This window comes from Recurvomyces mirabilis (genome assembly GCF_035927965.1).
Source record: "Recurvomyces mirabilis strain CCFEE 5264 chromosome Unknown scaffold_4, whole genome shotgun sequence".
Classification (NCBI taxonomy): Eukaryota; Fungi; Ascomycota; class Dothideomycetes; order Mycosphaerellales; family Teratosphaeriaceae; genus Recurvomyces; species Recurvomyces mirabilis.
This window is the reverse complement of record NW_027041938.1, coordinates 1,154,321-1,174,306: the sequence shown is the minus strand read 5'-3', so window position 1 is coordinate 1,174,306 and position 19,986 is coordinate 1,154,321. Positions and strand designations below refer to the sequence as shown.

General features: G+C 53.1%; 11 protein-coding genes across 11 annotated transcripts; 4 read left to right on the top strand and 7 right to left on the bottom strand.

Moving 5' to 3' along the window:
• Positions 1 to 128: 128 nt before the first annotated feature.
• On the bottom strand, positions 129 to 1,005 carry LTS14_002308 (uncharacterized protein; the record flags this gene model as incomplete). Its single annotated transcript, XM_064835014.1, has 4 exons — positions 129 to 577; positions 619 to 794; positions 909 to 938; positions 992 to 1,005. The coding sequence occupies 4 exons, from the start codon at positions 1,003 to 1,005 to the stop codon at positions 129 to 131; spliced, it is 669 nt and encodes a 222-aa protein (XP_064697885.1).
• Positions 1,006 to 1,103: 98 nt separating this feature from the next.
• LTS14_002307 (uncharacterized protein) lies at positions 1,104 to 1,508 on the bottom strand (the record flags this gene model as incomplete). Its single annotated transcript, XM_064835013.1, has 1 exon — positions 1,104 to 1,508. The coding sequence occupies one exon, from the start codon at positions 1,506 to 1,508 to the stop codon at positions 1,104 to 1,106; it is 405 nt and encodes a 134-aa protein (XP_064697884.1).
• A 1,215-nt stretch (positions 1,509 to 2,723) lies between these two features.
• Positions 2,724 to 3,184, bottom strand: rpl35 (60S ribosomal protein L35, L29; the record flags this gene model as incomplete). Its single annotated transcript, XM_064835012.1, has 2 exons — positions 2,724 to 2,961; positions 2,994 to 3,184. The coding sequence occupies 2 exons, from the start codon at positions 3,182 to 3,184 to the stop codon at positions 2,724 to 2,726; spliced, it is 429 nt and encodes a 142-aa protein (XP_064697883.1).
• A 403-nt stretch (positions 3,185 to 3,587) lies between these two features.
• On the top strand, positions 3,588 to 4,380 carry GOS1 (protein transport protein gos1; the record flags this gene model as incomplete). Its single annotated transcript, XM_064835011.1, has 3 exons — positions 3,588 to 3,647; positions 3,700 to 3,813; positions 3,877 to 4,380. The coding sequence occupies 3 exons, from the start codon at positions 3,588 to 3,590 to the stop codon at positions 4,378 to 4,380; spliced, it is 678 nt and encodes a 225-aa protein (XP_064697882.1).
• Positions 4,381 to 4,533: 153 nt separating this feature from the next.
• ATP10 (Mitochondrial ATPase complex subunit atp10) lies at positions 4,534 to 5,757 on the bottom strand (the record flags this gene model as incomplete). The annotated part of the gene is made up of 1 exon (XM_064835010.1): positions 4,534 to 5,757. The coding sequence occupies one exon, from the start codon at positions 5,755 to 5,757 to the stop codon at positions 4,534 to 4,536; it is 1,224 nt and encodes a 407-aa protein (XP_064697881.1).
• A 247-nt stretch (positions 5,758 to 6,004) lies between these two features.
• On the top strand, positions 6,005 to 8,812 carry ESC4 (regulator of Ty1 Transposition; the record flags this gene model as incomplete). The annotated part of the gene is made up of 2 exons (XM_064835009.1): positions 6,005 to 6,103; positions 6,161 to 8,812. 2 exons carry the CDS (start codon positions 6,005 to 6,007, stop codon positions 8,810 to 8,812), a joined length of 2,751 nt encoding a protein of 916 aa, XP_064697880.1.
• Positions 8,813 to 9,184: 372 nt separating this feature from the next.
• On the bottom strand, positions 9,185 to 9,853 carry LTS14_002302 (uncharacterized protein; the record flags this gene model as incomplete). Its single annotated transcript, XM_064835008.1, has 1 exon — positions 9,185 to 9,853. The coding sequence occupies one exon, from the start codon at positions 9,851 to 9,853 to the stop codon at positions 9,185 to 9,187; it is 669 nt and encodes a 222-aa protein (XP_064697879.1).
• Positions 9,854 to 10,274: 421 nt separating this feature from the next.
• Positions 10,275 to 11,107, top strand: NIT2 (Carbon-nitrogen hydrolase; the record flags this gene model as incomplete). The annotated part of the gene is made up of 2 exons (XM_064835007.1): positions 10,275 to 10,337; positions 10,394 to 11,107. 2 exons carry the CDS (start codon positions 10,275 to 10,277, stop codon positions 11,105 to 11,107), a joined length of 777 nt encoding a protein of 258 aa, XP_064697878.1.
• Positions 11,108 to 11,201: 94 nt separating this feature from the next.
• On the bottom strand, positions 11,202 to 12,224 carry URA1 (dihydroorotate dehydrogenase; the record flags this gene model as incomplete). The annotated part of the gene is made up of 2 exons (XM_064835006.1): positions 11,202 to 11,434; positions 11,465 to 12,224. The coding sequence occupies 2 exons, from the start codon at positions 12,222 to 12,224 to the stop codon at positions 11,202 to 11,204; spliced, it is 993 nt and encodes a 330-aa protein (XP_064697877.1).
• A 682-nt stretch (positions 12,225 to 12,906) lies between these two features.
• Positions 12,907 to 13,318, bottom strand: LTS14_002299 (uncharacterized protein; the record flags this gene model as incomplete). Its single annotated transcript, XM_064835005.1, has 2 exons — positions 12,907 to 13,211; positions 13,270 to 13,318. 2 exons carry the CDS (start codon positions 13,316 to 13,318, stop codon positions 12,907 to 12,909), a joined length of 354 nt encoding a protein of 117 aa, XP_064697876.1.
• Positions 13,319 to 14,209: 891 nt separating this feature from the next.
• Positions 14,210 to 19,636, top strand: dna2 (DNA replication endonuclease-helicase Dna2; the record flags this gene model as incomplete). The annotated part of the gene is made up of 3 exons (XM_064835004.1): positions 14,210 to 14,257; positions 14,315 to 15,958; positions 16,016 to 19,636. 3 exons carry the CDS (start codon positions 14,210 to 14,212, stop codon positions 19,634 to 19,636), a joined length of 5,313 nt encoding a protein of 1,770 aa, XP_064697875.1.
• Positions 19,637 to 19,986: the final 350 nt, after the last annotated feature.

Here is a 19,986-nt window from a genome sequence, read left to right as displayed (position 1 = left end):
CAACTCAGTTTCGTGCTAAAGCGTAGAGTCTGAACAGTAGACGGACGTATAGTCCAGGCTAGATACAGTCTTATATACTACCCGAGATTCCCGAGTAGAATGAGATCCGCTGACTTACGCATCTTCGGTCATAAGCGCTTTACTATGCCATGTGAGCAGGTCGCCGGCACTACTGCTTGACGAACTCGTTCTACCACTCCTCTTCCTTTCTTATTCATCTCCTCAAACTCCTTCAGGGCTGATTCCTTCTGCTCAGCTGTTTTGACCACCTTCTCCCGGGTCGGCCGTCCATTCTTCCTTGATTTTTTAGCTTCGTCCCGAAATGTCTTCGCTTGATCCACAACTTGGATGCCGTACTCGTAAAGCGTCGACATGAGAATGGTCTTGTCCCATTTGGCAGGGCCGTTCGCAGAAAGAGTCGGGTTGTGAACTTTGGGAAGGCGTTTTGAGAACCAATCCACAAAATTGGTCTTGGGCTGAGGCTTCTCGGAAGGGGTGATCGGCTCGATGACAGTACCGGAACGAGAGACGGTGACAGCGCCAGATGGAGAGGTACCGTCTGAAGCCTTGTGGTCGTCTGGAGAAGTCCTTGAATGAGCAGTGACCTGCTGTGTACACCGGTGATACCCAGAGACGTATTGTCTCGAAGGCTAGTTTGCTGGTCTAGATGCTTCACGGAAGCAGAGCCAGCGATCCGACGTTGGAGTGCAGGATCGTCGTCGGACGCGGCCGCGAAGGACGAGGTATCAGCATGAGTAGGCGTCGGAAAGGTCTTGATGGTAGTCTTGAGGTTCCTGCCGGTATGGGAGACGGGCGCAGTATCAAGCTATTCGCCAAAGCCTGGTCCTCGTGTGGTGTTGGAATTGCTGGAATGCGTCATGAAGGCAAATGTAGAACTTTGTAAGTACCCATCTGCATTGTTGGTCGAAGGGGAGAATCTGCGAAGAGATCAGTAAACACGACCGTGAATTACAAACAGAAGAAGTCTCACAGTTCTGGAGGCATTGTGTGTCCTGAGTACTTCTGCCATCAATTTCGCCTGCCTTCGGGACCCCCAAGCTCGTCTTAGACGAGACCTGCACCTCCATCATAAGTGCGAAGAACTAGATAGCCAGATTCAGGTTCGCCAGGTCGGCCTTGCAGTCTTCGAAAACCCCAGAAACCCGGTCCATGTTCAAAGCCATCTCGGGAAAGGGATCACTGTCGTCAAGTAAGAGGCTGCGGTTCTTGTGATACAGCTCTTCGACCTTGGAAGTGTAGGCCCGGACATGGCGATACAGAGGTTCCAGACCACGAGTGACCTTGTCGACTGGAGCGAGACTTTTGGTGGACTCCAGCTCGATCAAGTGCTGCGCAAATGCTCCCTCGCGCTCTCTTCCCATGAGGGTGTGATACTTCTCGGCCAGTTCTGAGACAAATTTGACCATTCCACTCGTATTCTCCGAAGCCCAGTCACGCTCCAGCTGGTCCAACGTTAGCTCTGATGTTGGTGTACGATTGTCGAGCATTTCGTTTCGGACGCTGGGAGTTTTTGGAGAGTTGCGATTGCTGCTCGTGACCTTGTCTTGCAGGACTCTCGATCCTGAAGCGGCTGTGAGACGTGAGCTAGGCGTACAAATCAAGCAATCAGGAAGCTACTTCCCATCCGAGAATGATGAATTGTAACCTTGTTCCTTGTGTGGAGACTTGGTTGCAGGGCCGCCAACCTCCTCAATCTTGCGCTTCCGACTAGCGGAAGAGTCCAGGTCCATTCTTCGAGAGAATAAGTGGGAGAATACCTAACCAGGTGAACCAGGTGCGGAGCATCCAAGACTAGTCACTTGTGATGTTAATAGCCGGGTTGTAAGCGGCGAAGTAGATCGGTATGACGTTGTTTCATAGGTGACAGAATTGACATTGTCCACCCTAAGCTGGACTGATCGTACTCAGAGAAGATCGGGACTGCCTGAACGTCAGCCGAGGCCATCGTTGGACATGAGTGGAATTCGATCGCTTGGGATGCGGAGAGGTTTGGGTATGCTCCGTGGGACTTAGCTCATGAGCATCCGTTGCCTGGCTGCGCATATCATGTACTTCAAACACTAGCTGCACCAACGATAATGGAGGAGGAAGTCGTGGTCTCGAATATTGTGTCCAGACCCGGCGAGACGGGGACAGCGCTGGCGAGCTTTTGGTTGCCTCGAGACCGGAAGATAGAGTGGAAGGGTGGCGCTTGATAAGCACGTCCTACTGTCTGCCAGGCGGCCAAGATCCCGGGTGGGTTTGGCAATTGCATAGTTCACGGACATCCGTCTCGTCGAGCCTGTCTACTTCGAATACGACTCTGTCAGCTTTCTTCTGCGGAGAGCTGCCCGGCATCTGAGTAGTAAGAACTGCCAGACTACAGATGCCTGTAGTGCCATGGAGTTGGAGCTAAGTGTGCGGATTAGAAAGAGTGATGTGCGTGTAGTTGAATCGTCAGTGATTGGGACGAAGGAATGGCGGCCAGCGATTCGGCCGGTGTGGTAGAATGATAGCACGATGAGCACTATCAACCTCAAACTACACTACCATAGCCATACGCTTTCATGCATGCATGGAGATGCCACAAGCTCAGCCATTTGACACAGTGTGATGATCCCATGCGCCAATATCACGCCCAGCAGGAAAGTTCTCTCCCTCATGACCATGCCTTTCGCCTCACGCCAGCACTTCATTTCAACCCCAATCTCCCATGCGACCCTCTACTTGGTAAGCTTAACAGCATAATTCCTCTGAGGGAAATGCCTCTGCCTCTTCTTCTGCTTCTCCGACACGAGACTGGCCTCCTTCGGGGAGAGAGCGCGACGCTTGGCGCGGGTGAGCTTGGGTCGGAGGTCGAGGGGCATGTACTTTTTCTTCTCGTAGAAGATGCGGAGCTGGTGGCGCTGGGTGTGGTTGATGACGGTAAGGATGCGGGCGATGTTTTTGCGGACGTCGTGACTAAAATATCATCCATCAGTATCGGGCCTCACTTTTTGGTAGGGTTTATGGTGTATACGCACATCTTGTTCAGCTTCGACTGGGCACCGCCAGCAATTTTCTGTGTCCTCAACTGCACCAACTCCTGCTTCTGCTCGTCCAACTGCTTCTTCAGCTCATCCTTGTTCTTGCCCCAGAGCGCCTGAGTCTTGATCTTGCTGGACGACTGTTGTACATATCCCATTAGCATGACATCCTCCTCCAGCAATGCACATAACGTGTCGTTGATAGCCTACCATTGTAAAGTGAGTGAGTGAGGGTGTGGGTGTGGGTGTGAGTATCGTGGGAGGAATTGTCGCCGTCGCTCTCGTGCCGCTTCAGTCGCAAAAGTTCAATGTTCCGCGCGTGTGTGGGCGGATTTGCTGCAAGTCTTGGCGTGGAAAGCGGGAGGAGCCGGAAGGAGCCGGAAGTCAGATCCACGCTTGGACCTGACAGGTCACATGTGGGAGGCAGTAGGGATGGCGTGTGTTGCGGACAAAGAGTATTGCTATATCGTAGGCAAGGACTGCAAGGCAGATTGGAGACGACGTGAGGATCTCGGTGAGAGACAGCAGGGAACAAGTGGCACAATCTGGATACTGCTTAAGATGGCGGCACAAGGCAGCTGGGCGCAAGTGAGACAGCAAGTCAGGGTGCAAGAGACACAGGTAGGAGATGAGATACTGCTGTACCGGTGAATATCATGCTGAGATGGTACAGACAGAAACCCTCTTCCACAGTTACGCCCAATACGCCTCCAAAACCGACCTGGAACCCAAACCCAGCGAAGACGAGGTCCGAACTGAAGAACAACTGAACGAAGTACTAGAAAAGGTAAGCCACGAACCCACCTAACAAGGAAGGCACGAACGAGAAAGACTGACACTAACCCACCAGCGCTCAGCCCTCCTCCAACAACTCTCCCGCCTGCTGGACTCCGAACCCACCCCACCCTCGGCCCTAAAATCCACCAACCTAGCCCGCCACCGCGAAATCCTCCAACAACACCGCACCGAGCTCTCGCGCCTCAAAACCACCATCTCCACCACCCGCGATCGCGCTCAACTCCTCTCAAACATCTCCTCCAACGCCTCCGCCTACCGCGCCCGCGACAACCCCGAAGCGGCAGAGAGCGAGTACATGCTTGATGAGCGGCGACGGCTAGATAATAGTCATAATGTGGTGGACAGCGTGTTGAGTCAGGCGTATGCGACACAAGAGAGTTTTGGTCTGCAGAGGGAGGGATTATTATCGATTCAGAGGAGGATTACCGGGGCTGCGGCACAGGTTCCTGGGATCAACGGGTTGATGCAGAGGATTGGGAGTAAGAAGAGGAGGGATGGAATTATACTTGGGAGTTTCATTGCGGTGTGTTTCTTGGTTCTGCTGTGGTTCTGGTGAGGATGGGTGGATTGGGTGGAGATTGCATCTGGGCGATGTAGGGTGTTCTGGAGTTTCCTGTTCGAGGCAAAAACATGGCATTTGCATGAAGAAGGGTGGATTTGAGAACCATGTACCACTATCTACCATGTACAGCATACTCTGATTCTACATCTATCCACTAGCAGCAGCCATCTTCTCCCTCCCCTCATCCTCCAGCACAATTTCTGCCACAGCAGCTTCAATCTTCTCTTTCGTCATCCCACGCCTCACCCTCTCCTCCACCGGCGTTCTAGCCTCCTTCACCAACCTCCGCACACCCTCCACCAGACTCCTTTTTTCTCCCTCCGAAGCCTCTGCACTCCCCGCCCAGCGAATCCTACACTCGCCATCCACAAGATAGACATACCCACCTTTATCATTAAATAATCCAATCCCCTCCTTCATCATATCACTGACCCCTCTGCGCACCATAAAATACCTCTCCTGTTCAAACAAACTCCTCGTCCGCCTCAGATTCGGCGCAGCAAAGAGTTGCAAGATCCACCACTTCAACCAATTCCCCTCCCAATTAATCTCCACCCGCTGCACCAACTCCTCCTCCTCCGCCAAAACCACCTGCAACTCCGGATTCTGTTCGATCGAACAAAAAGTATCCACCTGCTTCGCGGCCCAATCATTCGACACAACACTAACCACACTCACCTTCCCCCTCAGCACCTCCGTCGTTCCCCTCCCCAACCCCCCATACCCATCCCTAATCCCACCCCGCCTCTCCACATCCCTCCTCAACGACCTCCCAAAGAAATTCGGAAACCACAAACTCACGTCCCCCCTAAACAACCTCTCGGGGGCAATAAACACCTTCCCTTTAAAAAACCGCATATTGCTCCAATCGCGAAAGTAAGGCTTGGCGATCTGCTTCGTCATCGCGGCTCGGCGGGCGAGATGCTTCTCATAATTGTGGAAGTCGTCGCGGCGTTGGCGGAGGGAGCGGGAGTCTAGACCTGTATTTTCGGTTGGGAGGGGAGGGGATGGCATGCCGATGGGGCGGGTGAGGGGGTAGGGGGTGAAGTCCTCATCGTCGTCACGTTTCTTGCGGAGGTCGGGGCCGGACGGTGTTGGGCGGAATATTGGTGGTGGAGGAGGAGGAGGAGGAGGAGGTTGACGTGAGGATTGTGAAAGAGGGGTGGCGTTGGGAGGGGTTCCTGAGCGGGATGGTGGTGTGGTGATATGTTCCGGCGCTGGAGGTGGTGGTGGTGGTGGGCGGAATTGTTTCGGTGGCTCGGGGATGGAGGCGTAGCTTCTTCTTTGGCGGGCAAGGCGGCATGGTGGATGTGCTGAGGGGAAGGCCAGGGAGCGAAGGGCTTGGAGGCCGAGTGGTGTGGGTGGCTTCATGTTGCTAGCGGGTAGATGGTCATAGACACGCGCATGTGAACATTTGTCTCGACGCCATTATTATTATTCCGTGCGTTCACGTTAGATTCGGAGGTCCTGTACATCATCACGTGCTGGCGCGAGTCCCCCGCTGTTGCCTCTTTACGCGACATTATTCGGGCAGAGACGCGCTTTCCAGTTTCACGGTGGTACTTCAAATATCAACATCACCTCATCCTTGCGACGACTGTTCTTGACGACATCGACCATGGCGGACGGCGAGGAGAATGCGGCAGGTCAGTTGTTCGAAGGTGTAGTGGCGGCATTCATCCCCAGCGACCGATTGGACGAGGAATTGGTGGAAGAGGTATGCTCGTGACTGTCCGCATATCGCATGACTACGATGCTGACTCTCTCTCCACAGTACAGCAGAATTATAGTCCACGGCGGCGGGAGGCATATCGCATTACGAACAACAGACAACAAAATCCCCGACCTCTCCGCCGTCACACACATCATCGCCACCAACATCGACTTTCCCCAGCACAACCACGCGGTAGAAGGAGGGATCCTGGTCGTCAAGCCATCATGGGTCAGGCAAAGCCAAGCGAAAAACAAGCTGGTGGCAGCGAGGCAGCACAGTCCAGACCCGAACCAGTACTTCCAGGACGTCGTCTTGACCTGCGCAGATCTGCCTGAAGGCGACAAGGATGCCATCATTGCTGGTGTCATGGCTCTGGGTGGCTTGTACAGCGGCACACTCAACAAGCTCACCACCCATATCGTGACGTTGGACTACGACCATCCGAAATGTCAGTTGGCTCTCAAAACCAAGGCCAATTGCAAGAGTGTCCTCCCACACTGGTTCGATGACTGTCTACGCTTGGGAAAGAAGATTAACGAACGACCTTACGTCTTCCCGAACCCGCCATACCTCCAGTCGACACTGCCAAAGCCTGTCAACAGTGACATCAGCCATGTCGAAGGAGCGACGACATCCACACCTCTTGCATTCCCTGTACCCACTCCGCCATCTTCTCCCTCTGACATCCGCAAGAATCTGAATGCTTTCATGAGCAAGACGCTCAGGCTTTCATCCGACCTCGAGTTGAGCCCGCATATTGTATCGACTCTGGAAGGTCTTATCAATCATGGTGGCGGAGTCCTGACCAACAGCATCGACAATGCGGATATCTACATCGGCCAGTATCGTGACGGTGCAGAGTACATCGCCGCATCTCGTGCTCGCAAGGAAGTGGCCAACTTATCCTGGCTGTACAACGTCATCAACAACAACAAGTACACGAATCCACTCAGCAAACTTCTTCACTACCCAATACCACGGAATGGTCTGCCAGGATTCAGCAATATGAAGATCAGCATCTCAAACTACAACGGCGAAGCTCGAACATATCTCGAAAACCTGATCAAATACTCCGGGGCTGAATTCACAAAGACAATGAAGCAAGACAACACGCATCTCATCGCTGCTCATTCTAAGAGCGAGAAATATGAGGCCGCACAGGAGTGGAATCTGAACATCATCAATCATCTTTGGCTGGAGGAGAGCTATGCGAAGTGCTGCACTCAAGCCTTGTCCAACCAGAAGTATACACACTTCCCGGCGAGTACGAACCTGAGCGAGGTTTGCGGGCAGACCATCCTCGATCTAAAGAATGTAGAGCGCAATTTCTTTCCAGCACCACCGCCGCAGTCGCCACAGAAGGCTCCACGCTCTCCTGCAGCTCTTACTAAGGGTAGAAGCTCGCCGAGAAAGTCCGTACCAGCCTCCAGTATCACGGCGACTGGCAGTACGCCTCGTAGACCACCTGCTGTCTCTGCGCCTACACCCATTGCCGAGGATGCCGAGACCGAGGACGAAGATGATCAAGAACAAGAAACAACCAATACAGCAAGAGTCAGCTTCAGCGGCGTGGCTCCAGTGGATGACATGGACGAGGATGATGAGGAGCAGCCTTCGACAACCAAGAAATCAAGAGGACGGCCACGGAAATCAGCAGCAACACCACGTCGAATTGATGACGAGAAGGAGAACGAGTCACCTTTGATCACGACTAGTAGTCGAGCAGCGAAGGTGAAGGCGGCAGCCAATTTACATATTGCTGCGCCAGACATGCTCCTCTACCAAAAAGAAATGAAGCGCAAGGGTGGTGTGACCCACGGTGGCCGACCGTCCAGCCGTCTAGAAGATTTCTCTTCCCCAGTCCCCGAGCAGCCGAAGAAAACAAAGAAGCGCAAGAGCGACGAGGCAACATATGATGTTACGGCCGAAGGTAGCGATCTCAGCGATGGCGAAACTCAAGCACCGGGTCTCAAGGCCAAGAAGGCAAGGACGACCAGCGATGCGCCACCCATCATGTATCGTATGATGGTCACAGGCGACGAACGCTGGGTTGGTAAGCCAAAGCAAGAAAGCGACGATAGGCTCAAACTTCGCATGCTGGGTGTTGAGCTGACTCAGGATCCGCTCGAAGTTGACATCTTGGTAGCGCCAGCCATCAAACGGACGAAGAAATTTGTCGCTGCGCTCGCTAATGCGCCGCTGGTAGTCGACAGCAAATACCTCGACGCAGCTCTCAAGCAGGACAAGCTGGTTGAGAACCCGAAACTATTGCAAGATCGGAAGATGGAAGATGCCATGGGCTTGAAACTCTCCGAAGCCATCGATCGCGCCAAATGCAATGCCCATGAACTCCTCCAAGGCTGGTCGATCTTTGTCTCCAAGGACATCCCGGGCGGCTTTGACACTTATAAGGATATTATCAAAGTCAACGGCGGGGAGGCGTATATGTATAATGGTCGTACGGGTCTGCATATCCCTAAACGTCCTGTTGGTGCAGGCGAGGAGGATGGAGAGGAGTTCGACTACGCATACCTGGTATCTGGAGCCAGCGAAGCGGAGGTCAAGCTGTGGAAGACTTTCAGATCGACGGCCGAGAAGCAGAATCTGAGGACCAGGGTTGTCAAGTCGGATTGGTTGCTTACGACTGCTATTGCGCAGGAATTCCGGTGGAGGAGAGAGTGGGAGTGGGATGAGGCGGCTTTGACGGCCTAGCGTAATCGTGACGACGCTGGCTTGTTGTGATTTGCATCATGTTTCTGTGAAATGCTTAGGACGATGGTGGGGTGTCTCATCAGCTGCCAGGTACGAGACGGATGTGTCCGAGTGGCGCTTGATGGTGCTCATGGCATGACTGAGGAAGACGCTTTCTGGGACGTAATTAGCGAGGCGCTGTGTGGGATCTCAGCCCGGAACGTACTGCATATATCCATATCATCGAGTGTACGCCACCCAGACCGTCACATTTCAAGCATCATTCCGTCTGACGGCCAATACCAGAGCGTCACTTCTGACCCTAGGGGCGGATTTCCTACAGCGTCCCTCATGTATATAGTCTGAGGGCCGAACTTCCAACAACGTTTGAATTCAGAAGAACTTCACCCCAGCACTCTCCTCCAGCCCAAAAACCTGCGCCTTGCCCCTCTTGACCAACACCCCCAGCACTTTCCGCAAAAACACCTCATCCATCCCCACCCACTCCCTCCCGCCCACGCCCTCACCCTCCCTCAACTCGTAAATCGTCAACACCGCGCCCTTCTGCCCCGTCTCATCTACCCATCCATAGATCAGATCCGCCCATTCCGAGAGTGATTTCCAGTAGACTAGACAGGTCGAGCTCGTTTCGCCTTTACTACTCGGTGCTAACCACTCTACCCGTGGACCCGATTCGTGTTTTGATAAGTGGTCTAAGACGAGACGGATATCGGAGGGTTTGAGACTGCGGTGGATGGCGGGGTTGCTGAAGAGGTCGGCGGGGAGAGTCGAGAGTGTGAGGCGGAAGAGGTGGTGGTGGGCGCTGTAGGTTGTTATGAGCGTGGACCAGAGTTCGAGTTGGCGGGCGCGGGTTTGGAGGTTGGGTTGGAGGGTGTAGAAGGGTGGGAAGGTGGTGTAGGTTGGGAAGGGGAAGGAGTTATTGGTTGTGGTCGTGGTCGTGGTTGAGGTGGAAGGGGTGTAGGTTGTTGTGCTGGGTGTTGTGTAGGGTGCTGTCGATGTGGAGACGGAGGCGAAGTCAGAGGATCCTGTGGTCGTTGACATTGCTCTGGGCTGCATCTGTGGGTGGAACTGAGGTTGTACCTGCATGGAGGTGTGGAAGTGGGATGCATGGTCTAGCTTAGGTAACGTGGGGCCAAATTGATTGGGTAAAGTGGTAGCGTCGATCACCCAGATTTGATGGAGGCGCTAGTTCATTGATCAGCTAGATTTGGTTGGCGCCTTTGCTTACGATCAACGGTTTGATGCACTTCCCATTCGGCTCTCGATGACGGTGTGAAGGACACATATCATCTCATCTCTGTTATCGAGACGACTTTTTGCCCTCAATGGTCCGCAAACAACCTTGGAGCCCGGCAGAAGCAGAGCAGAAGATGGCGTTGGTGGCGAGTCCCGATGGCTGTCTCATCACAATCACTGGTGCTGATGATTGCAGGCTGTCGGTCAGATCACCTCGACGGCGTCGATGGAGAACAATCTGAAACAATGTCGATTCGTAATCAAGAAGGCGGTTGAAAAAGGTGCCAAGGTTGGTCTTATGTGATTCCACCGAGTATCTGAATGAATAGCATTGACAGTGGGTAGGTCGTATTTCTGCCAGAAGCAAGCGACTACATCGGAGGCTCACCCGAGGAGTCCAAGCAACTATGCAAGTCAGTCGAGCACTCGATCTTCCTCCAAGGTCTCCAAAAGGAAGCCAAGCAACACAGCATAGGGATCTCAGTCGGCGTCCACGAACCCAGTGATGACCCAGATAGCAAGCGCATCAAGAACACCTTACTTTACATCGACGAGTCTGGCAAGATCACTCAACGCTACCAGAAATTGCACCTCTTCGACATGGAGATCGAGGGCGGCCCTACGATGAAAGAGAGCAACTCGATCGAACCCGGCAACGAGCTCCTCCCACCCTTTGACACACCAGTCGGCAAGCTAGGGTCATGTACATGCTTCGACCTCCGTTTCCCAGAGATCGCACTCTTCGCGAAGCGCAAGGGTGCGGACATCATCGTCTACCCGTCTGCTTTCACGCCTACAACTGGTAAAGCGCACTGGGAGCCATTGTTACGGGCACGAGCTATCGAGACACTATCTTATGTCATTGCTTCTGCGCAAGTAGGTGCTCATAATGAGAAGCGGTCGAGTTATGGGCATAGTATTATCATTAGTCCGTGGGGGGAGGTGCTTGCTGAGCTGGGTGGCGAGAAGAAGGACGAGCCAGAGGTGATCTTTGCGGAGATAGATCTGGAGAGGGTGAGGAAGTTGAGGACAGAAATGCCGTTGAAGAGGAGAACGTGAGTAGTGTCTGTTGATCGTTGGAACAAGGATATGTGCTGACAGTTTGCAGAGATTTGTACCCTGAGATATAACGTGAAGTGACCAAATACAGCTGTCAACGACTAGATGATGGACCAGAAGGAGATAATTTTGTACTCAAGATCTTCCCGAACACATTGACTCCCTCCCTGCCAAGTGCGGTACCAATACCGACGACTTTCGCACCGACAGCGCGCATCCTGTCAAAGCCACCTCTATCACTGACTCCACCCACACCGATGATGTCAATATCCTTGAGCTGATCATGCTCGTCAAGCATCGATCGGATCGTCTTCACGTTTCCAAGAGCTAGAGGATGTAGTGGTGCTCCTGCCATACCTCCAATTCCTGCACCAGAAGCAGAGTTGATCCTCGGCGTACCATCATTGTCTGCAAGCACGAGAGTAGTTCCTAGTGTATTAGTGGCAGTGATGAAGTCGATCGGACAAGTCGGCTGGGACGCTGCCACGAGCGCATCGATGAGCGTCTTGAACTGATCGTGATATGTGTATGGAGGCGTTTTGATGCCTATCGCAACTCGTCTATCGTCCCCGGACGCTTCAGTCAGGACCTTCAAGTACTCCGCTAGTGATGACCCGGAGTATGCTGGTGGCGGTTTGTCCGGGATATTTGGGCAGGACAAGTTGATCTCCATGCATAGTGGGTTCTCGATGGTTGCTTGTACGGCACGTATACGTTCGTAGCATTCTCGTACTGCTTCTGCACTCCCAGTGACTGAGATAATGAGAGACTTGCTCGACTTCTTGTCGGCTGGTAGAGTCGAGTCGCTGATGATTTTCGAAATCATGGCCAGATACGTGCTGATTGGTATCGGGGTATAGCCCAGCGTATTCAGACTGCCACCAAACTCCAGCGGGACATGGCCATCAAGGCGGTTTGGCTTCTTGGTCGGATCTCTAGTATCGAAAAATGTGTATTGATGGACCTCGTCGTCATGTTGGAAGCCATGAAGTAGACTTGTTCGAGTCGTGACTCCGCCGGAATCTGGGCAATCGAATAGCTCCTGGAGATCCTCTAGCGTCGTCGCCCACGGGTTGGAGGAATTGATGAGAGGAGGATTGATACTTGGAAGTGGCATTGTTGGTGCAATTTGGCCTTGTGTCTATGAGTTGGTACCACTGGAAGAGGTGCGATATCCCGAGTAGGAAGGCAGGCTGGCGATAAGCCGATAAGGCCAATCACCCCCAATGGAGAAGGCACAAGCTACTAATCAAGGATCATACATTACAGCAGACACACCAGCAAGGCAAGAAGTGCATGTCTGCGGGCATAAAGCCATAAACTCTCATCATAGTCTGTTCGCTGCGCAAAGGGAGTTGTCACCGCTATGCAATCATATGTAACTTTCGATCTCTCGTTGCTCATCTCTGGCTCGCGGTTTTATTGTCTCTCCTCAATTCCCACTTCTTCGCCCTCGACTCCAACGGTCTGGTCCGCTGTATGATGGTCGGTCTCATCCTCCTTGCACCAACCTTTCTCTGCCCAGCCTGCAGGTCCATCACGTCCAGGATTCGTCGCCATCGGATCCTGCGAAGCAAGAATGCGAGCTTCAGTCGCCTCCTCAACTGCCAGCAGACGAGGACCCGTCATTTTCGAGTTTCGAATGTAGTGCTCATGGAGGAGAGGGAGTAGGAGCACGTCACCCCCAGCATACTCGAGGACCTCGGGCCGGAGTGGATTTTCCTGCCAGATATTGACCTTGTTGAGAGTAGGACGATGTTGTGCCTGCAACACCTCGAAGTCTTTGCCAACCGTAAATTCTAAATTCCTATCACCACATGACTGTGCGTGCGGGGGCTGGCATTCCTGTTATACTTGCACGTATCCTGGTTGTGGAAGCGGGCTCTGATGAGGTCTAGCACCGGCTCGAGCTCTTCAAAACCGCTGATATGTGCAGCAAGTGGATTGTCGTTGAACATGTGCGACTCGGCGTTGAAGGCCCAAAGCTCTGCCAGAATGTTCTTGATATGTGCTTGTGCCTTGACTAGACCTTTGCTTTTGACCTTCTTGTTGAGAAACAACTGGTAGGCCATCGGTGCCAAATCTGGGTGGACATGCTCGAAGCCTGGCAGCTCTTAGTCAGGGTCAGCTGCGCTCATGAAATCTCTAGCGGAAAGACTTACTGTGAAGCCTGGCAAGCATCTGCTCCTTGCTCAACTCTTCGCCGGCCATTTGATGCTCTTGACTTGCAGTAGAGGTGGCGTATATACAAAGATGTAGGTAACGAGCACAAGTAGTTGAGATCGCTGTCATACAGATATCAAGGAGTAGGGAAAGAAAGTATGTGTCGAGGTTGAGAGAAAGGGGCCCGTGGACGGCAAGCTGCAAATACTTATATTTGCGAGGAAGGTCACGCGCTAGGTAAAAGCTGAATGTTGCCGGCGCCTGGGCACCAAACATTCCGCTGAATGAAGCATCGTGAATAGAGGTCCCGATACAAAGAGCCTTTCACGGTACGCAAGCGACCGCACAATCGATGAATGGCCTGGCGCTGCTATGGATGAGAGATAGTGGTAGTATCGACAGACGGGGGCTTCATCTCGATATCCACAAAGACTGACGCGTGGTATGGACATTGGCGACGCTTGGTCTCCTGAGTAGCACTAGACTGGCTTAGCATTAGCAGGTTTTGCACAGCAATGTCTTGTTGACTCGCCGTCAAAGCCGGCGGCAGGACACATTGATTGGATCAGTGTGTGCATGGCAACATATCACAGTGATCAGCAGATGAAATTGGTTGGCAGCAGGTGCTGATCTGGGCGAGCATCCGACAGCAATTCCTCGCTCCCCGTTGCTGGTCAGTGAATACCGCTGGGAAGTCCTGAGGATGGTATATGTTAATTGTGCAGCTGAGGTCGAACGCCTGTGATGAATGTCGGCGAAACTCAGGCCGATGCTTCCGAGTCGCGTCCTCATCGCATCCTCGTCGCGTGTCCCCACTGTTTCTGTTTAGAACTATTGCATCCCTCTGCTTTGGCTGGAGACAGAACCGTGTATATCATCTTGTCATAGCATCGCAATGCGTTGTTAACGGCCAAGACTCCAACTCCATGCGCAGGTAGCATGGCAAGCCGGACGAAAAGCTTCTTCGAGCAGGATCACAAGGCGAATGTGAGTACATGACAGGGCAGATTGAAGATAAGATCGATGGGCTGACATGTGATGCAGTATAAACCACAACAATGGAGACGGAACTACATCAACAAACAACCACTCGGCGAAGTAGATCCGAATGTGATATCTGCGACTTCTCAAACCAAAACAAAGCTGAAAGCCTTTCAATTCATTCCAGGTCAGCCGGAGGGAGCAGGCAGAACAGTGGCGAGCGACGAGAACAACATCGATAGTGAGGATAGTGGCAAACATAGCGGTAATAATTTCTCGGTCGCACAAGACAGCGAGATGCAAGGCGGCTGCTCATCAGCGCCAAATCGGAGAAGTGATGGCTTGTCTGGGCATGCTTTAGCTCAGTCCACGAGAACGCCATCGCTACCACATGCCAACACTTTCCCATGCACTCCGAGTGAGCGACTACCGCTGGACGATCTCATCGGCAACTATGACGAGAATGCGAAGCCGCTAGCCGAGGAGGAAGCATCTCCCGAAGAACAGCTGGGCTGGATGCCGAACAGCTCCAACACGATGACACCACATCGAAGACGGAAGCGCGCTCAAAGCTCTTCGCCCTCATGTCCAGCGACTTCCTCACAAAGACACGAGGCATCAACATTCTTTGGTGGCAACTTCACCATAGCGGAGAAGAAGACACCGGAAGCAGACCTGACTGCTACACTATGGCAGACATATGGCGGTGGAAAGGATACCGGAAGTGCTGTGAAGCTGCCTGATTTCAGCCGGCTAGTAGCCCAGGCATCCCCACGGCCAATCGAGACACCAATCAAGAGTGCAGGATTCAGGCGGTGGGCAAGTGCTGGCAATGAGTGGCCGAGTAGCAAGAATAAGAGGAGGAGGACTGACGCGCGCACAAGTATTGGTGTGTGGCGAGAGGAGCGAGAAGGGGAGTTGGTAGGAGGCAAGAGTAAGGTGGCGACCATGGTGGACAGAATACAGGAGACCTTGGCGACGCAGAAGTTGGTACATTCCACTGTGAAGCCTGCCCGGCCGGACGGTTCATCCAGTTCCATGATCATCCCAGAGGCACGCAACGAAGGCGTTCATGCACACGTCAGCCCGTTGCAGGACAAGCCTCAAGCGCCTACAGCATTGCAAGCACCGCTCGCGGACAACGATGACCAAAGCGCACCATCGGTCGCTCTGCTCGACGATGCCATGCAAATATTGCAACCCAACGCAGGTTTGCCACGACCGTCAACATCAAAGGTGCACAGCCTGTCCCCAGACCGACCGGACCCGCCACTCAACATTTCCAGGACTGTGGGTCAGGCATCAGATTCAATTATATCAGCGCCACTCCACTTTCAAAGCAAAGCACTGCCTGCCTACAAGCGGCCATCGGTCAGCGCCTCAGGACGCCAGTATCCAGTCAAGCAGCCATCACAACCTGTCGCGGCCCCAATCGTGAACAGTGAGCTCGATGACTTTGGCGATGACTTTGACTTGACCGCCGAAGACCTTGACGAACTTGCGTCTCAGATCCCACTCGAGCAACGATCACTACACCAGATACCAGCACATCCGAACCCACCACCACCACAACCCATATCATTCCGTGTTGGAACGCCGGAGCCGATAATCACCCTTGACGATGATGATGACGACGAGTTTGGAGGAGATGATCTGGACGCCGATGCTCTGGTTCAGGCAGAGTTCAGTGCCACCCAAGCTTACAGGGCAAGTCATCCTTCCGCCAGCATACCTTTACGGAGTAGATAGCTCATGTGTATGTAGATCAGTCCTCGAAAACGAAGTCCTCGAAAGTCGCCTGTGAAGTCCACTGGTGCCTTGATCCATACTCACTCTGAGCCGGACAATGCGGTCACAAAGCTGAGACGATATAAAGTGACGAGTATCCGCGATGGCGATTACACCAACGCCAATGGACGCAGATGCTCAGAGAGGGTAGTCCTCGCAGAACATCACCGGACCTCGAAGCCGACTGCGATCACTCTCCGCGATTCGTGGTCATTGTCTACGATCGTCAATGTTGGCAATATCGTACACGTCGCCGAAATTCCTGGACTCCCGACCTCTGCAGATCCACCTGGCCAGATCACGATTGGCGACCATGAAAACAGTGCTCTGCTTATTATCCACCCAGATAGCATGCTGTCCGCCACCACCGTCGGCGACTCCTTTGACTGCGTCCGCAAAGCAGTGTTCAAGGAGCATATTAAAGCTACGAGCGAGGCGAACACAGGGATGGTCTATGGTAGCATCCTGCACGAAGTCTTCCAGCAGGCTTTACTCGCTAATGACATGGATCATGGCTTGGTCGAGCTGGTCGAGCGAACAATCCAGAATCATGTAGAAGGTCTATGGGAGCTAGGCATGAAAGACACAGTCCTTGCACGTGAAGAAGTTCTGGCTAAGATGGGTGAATTGGCTGGTTGGGCCAAAGCTTATGTAGCCGAGCAGCCTGGTGATGCGTCTGTTATCGATGACAAATATGGTGAGAAGGTGTGGATGAGCGTCAGCAAGCTTGTCGCGATTGAAGAGCATATCTGGTCGCCACTATTTGGACTCAAAGGCAATATCGATGCTACAGTGCAGACAACGTTGCTTGATGATCCTAGACAACCCACTAAACGGCTGCTTGCACCGCTGGAAGTCAAGACTGGAAGGACGACACAGTCTGTCGAGCATCGTGCGCAGACGGCTCTATATACGCTGCTGCTGTCTGATCGATACGACCTTGCAGTCAAAGCTGGCATACTCTACTATCTGGAGAGCGCTACAACCTCCCGCATCGCACCGCCGGCCATTGAAATACGGCAGATGGTGCAGTCACGCAACAGACTCGCCGCGTACATATATGCTGCCAAGCATCCTGGTATGCAAGCTGGCCATACCTTGGCCACACCTTTGCAAGCGCAGGATATTGAGGATTCGGCCAGCCTACCACAACTTCTGAAGAACCCGTTCAAATGTGGTCGCTGCTATGCTCAACAGACCTGCTTCACCTATCACGCTCTTAGTGAAGCCGGCTCAGCACAGAGTGCTGGTATGATCGACGATGGGAAGAAGAATCACAGTCTGGTCTGGCACGAAGCTGTCGGTCATCTGCTCTCGAACGCTGGCCGCAAGACCGAGACGGAGCAGCTGAAGAAATGGTTCATGAGGTGGGACAGACTTCTCACGTTCGAAGAGGGCGAGACTAGTCGAGTGAGGAAGGAGTTGTGGACCATGACTTCTGCAGAGCGCGAGGCGGTGGGCCGTTGCTTTGGCAATTTGGTTTTGCATCAAGATCTTACTTCGGCTGCTGCATCGGCCACGCAAGCTGATGGTATCGAGGGCAGTGGCGGCAAGATCAACCGGTATACTTATGTGTTCCGGAGGGCGATTCCGATCGCTGGCGCAAGCTTTGCAGAGGGTACACAGCTGACTGCTGGTGAGCCGATTGTAGTATCGTCGGAGCACGGGCAGTGGGCGCTTGCCAATGGCTACGTGGTCTCAGTAACCAAGCACGAGTTCACTGTGGCCGTGGACCGAAAGCTGGGAGATGCTAGACAGCGAATGGCTGGTTTTGATGAGGTCAACAACCACGCTTTTCAGGGCATTATGACAGTGAGTAAGGAGAGCGAGATGACTGCCACACAACAGGCGATGCTTTACCGCGTGGACAAAGACGAATTCGCGAATGGGCTGGCACTTGTCCGCAGCAACCTCATCTCGCTCATGTCATCCCATCCAATACCAACCAAGCTCCGCCAACAAGTCATTCACAAATCGGCTCCAATATTCTGTCCACCTTCACAGCTACCAGCGCTCCAGCAATCACAGCTTGGACAAATGAATGAAGACCAACAAGCAGCCGTGGCCAAAGTCTTGAGCGCTCAAGACTATGCACTCATCCTCGGCATGCCCGGAACAGGCAAGACAACTACGATTGCTCACATCATTCGTGCCTTGCTTGCCGAAGACAAAACCATCCTTCTGACCTCATTCACACACACAGCCGTCGACAATATCCTCCTCAAGATTCGCGATATTGCACCGCCGGATAGTATCCTGCGGCTCGGCGTACCAGCGAAGGTCAACAAGGAAGTGCAGCAATTTTGTCAATTGGCTGCTACACCACGCAAGACGATTGATGAAATCGAGGAGGCATATATGGGTAGCCGGATAGTGGCTACGACGTGCATGGGTACCAACCATGCGTTGTTCCGTCGACGAGCATTCGATGTCTGCATTGTCGATGAAGCCAGTCAAATCACGCTTCCGACTGCACTCGGGCCGCTGCTGCATGCAAGAAAGTTTGTGCTGGTCGGAGACCATTTTCAATTACCACCGCTCGTGCAGAACCGACGTGCACTGGAGGGCGGTCTAGATGTTTCACTGTTTCGACAGCTGAGCGAGGAGCACCCGGAGGCCGTCGCGACGCTGGGTAGACAATACCGGATGTGTGAGGATATTATGAGCCTGTCTAATACACTGATCTACGACGGTAAGTTGAGATGCGGGAGTGAGGATGTGGCGCAGAGAGCTCTGCAGCTTGCGGATGATGCGAGCTTGAAAGACTTTCACGATGCTGCTCCACTTGGTACAGTAAAATGTCAGCAGGATCGGTGCTGGCTGGCAGATGTGACACAGTCTGAGCGCAAGGTCGTTTTCGCCAACATCGATGCTTCTGGCAAAGAGGCTCACGAGACTCTCACCTCCGGCAAGAACATCACCAATCAGCTCGAAGCCACGCTCTCAGCGGAACTAGTCCTGAGCCTGATCAAGCGAGGAGTTCCAGCCAAGGACATCGGAGTCATCACACTATACCGTTCCCAGCTTAATCTTATGCGTCAACTCTATCGCGTGGCAGGTATTAGCGCAGAAATCGAGATCGACTCGGCGGATCGCTATCAAGGACGAGACAAAGAGTGCATCATCCTATCCTTCGTCCGATCGAACGATGCTGGTATCGTCGGCGACTTGCTGAAGGACTGGCGAAGAGTCAACGTTGCTCTTACACGAGCAAGGTCGAAACTGATTATGCTGGGAAGCAGACGAACGCTAGTGAACAATGAGCTCTTAGCTCGACTACTCAGCCTGACAGACAGGCGTGGATGGACAGTCGATCTGCCAGCACAAGCACATCTGCTACATGCCTTTGAACTCAGCTCGCAGACTGTGGCTTCACTCGTGCCGAAAAGCACGCCTAGTCCGAAGAAGCGAAATGCAGTGACTCGAACACCAAGATCGAGTCCACTCTGGCCTTCGCAAAGCGCTGGCAACAGAGGCGTTCCAAGGCCTGGGATGAAGACTCCAGGGAAGATCGTCGAGGGGATTGGCAAGAGTAGTCCTTTGAAGGACATGGCGATGTTTGACATCTTCGAGGACCTGTCCGCTGATGACTTTTGATGATTTCTGATGATGACGAAATTGGGAATAGCACGAGAAAGGTATTCCATGGACCGTGATATACGTTAGGATAGTCACAAGCCAATTCATACATCTCTCTCACACGTTGCAATCGCGATACCTGCTCCCTGTGCCGTGCCACTCTGCTCCCCTGTACCTTGCATCCTGCCTGGAGCTTGATATATTGATGTGAAACAAGCCGGCTCTGGTGTCCGCATTTCTGAGAAGGTTTTGATTGGGCGACACCCACCACGAATTCAAAAACTTCACTGCATTCCAACATCACTCTCCACCAGGCACAGTATATGACTCCTACTCGCCAGTCTTCTCAAAGTATTGATGTCTTGTCG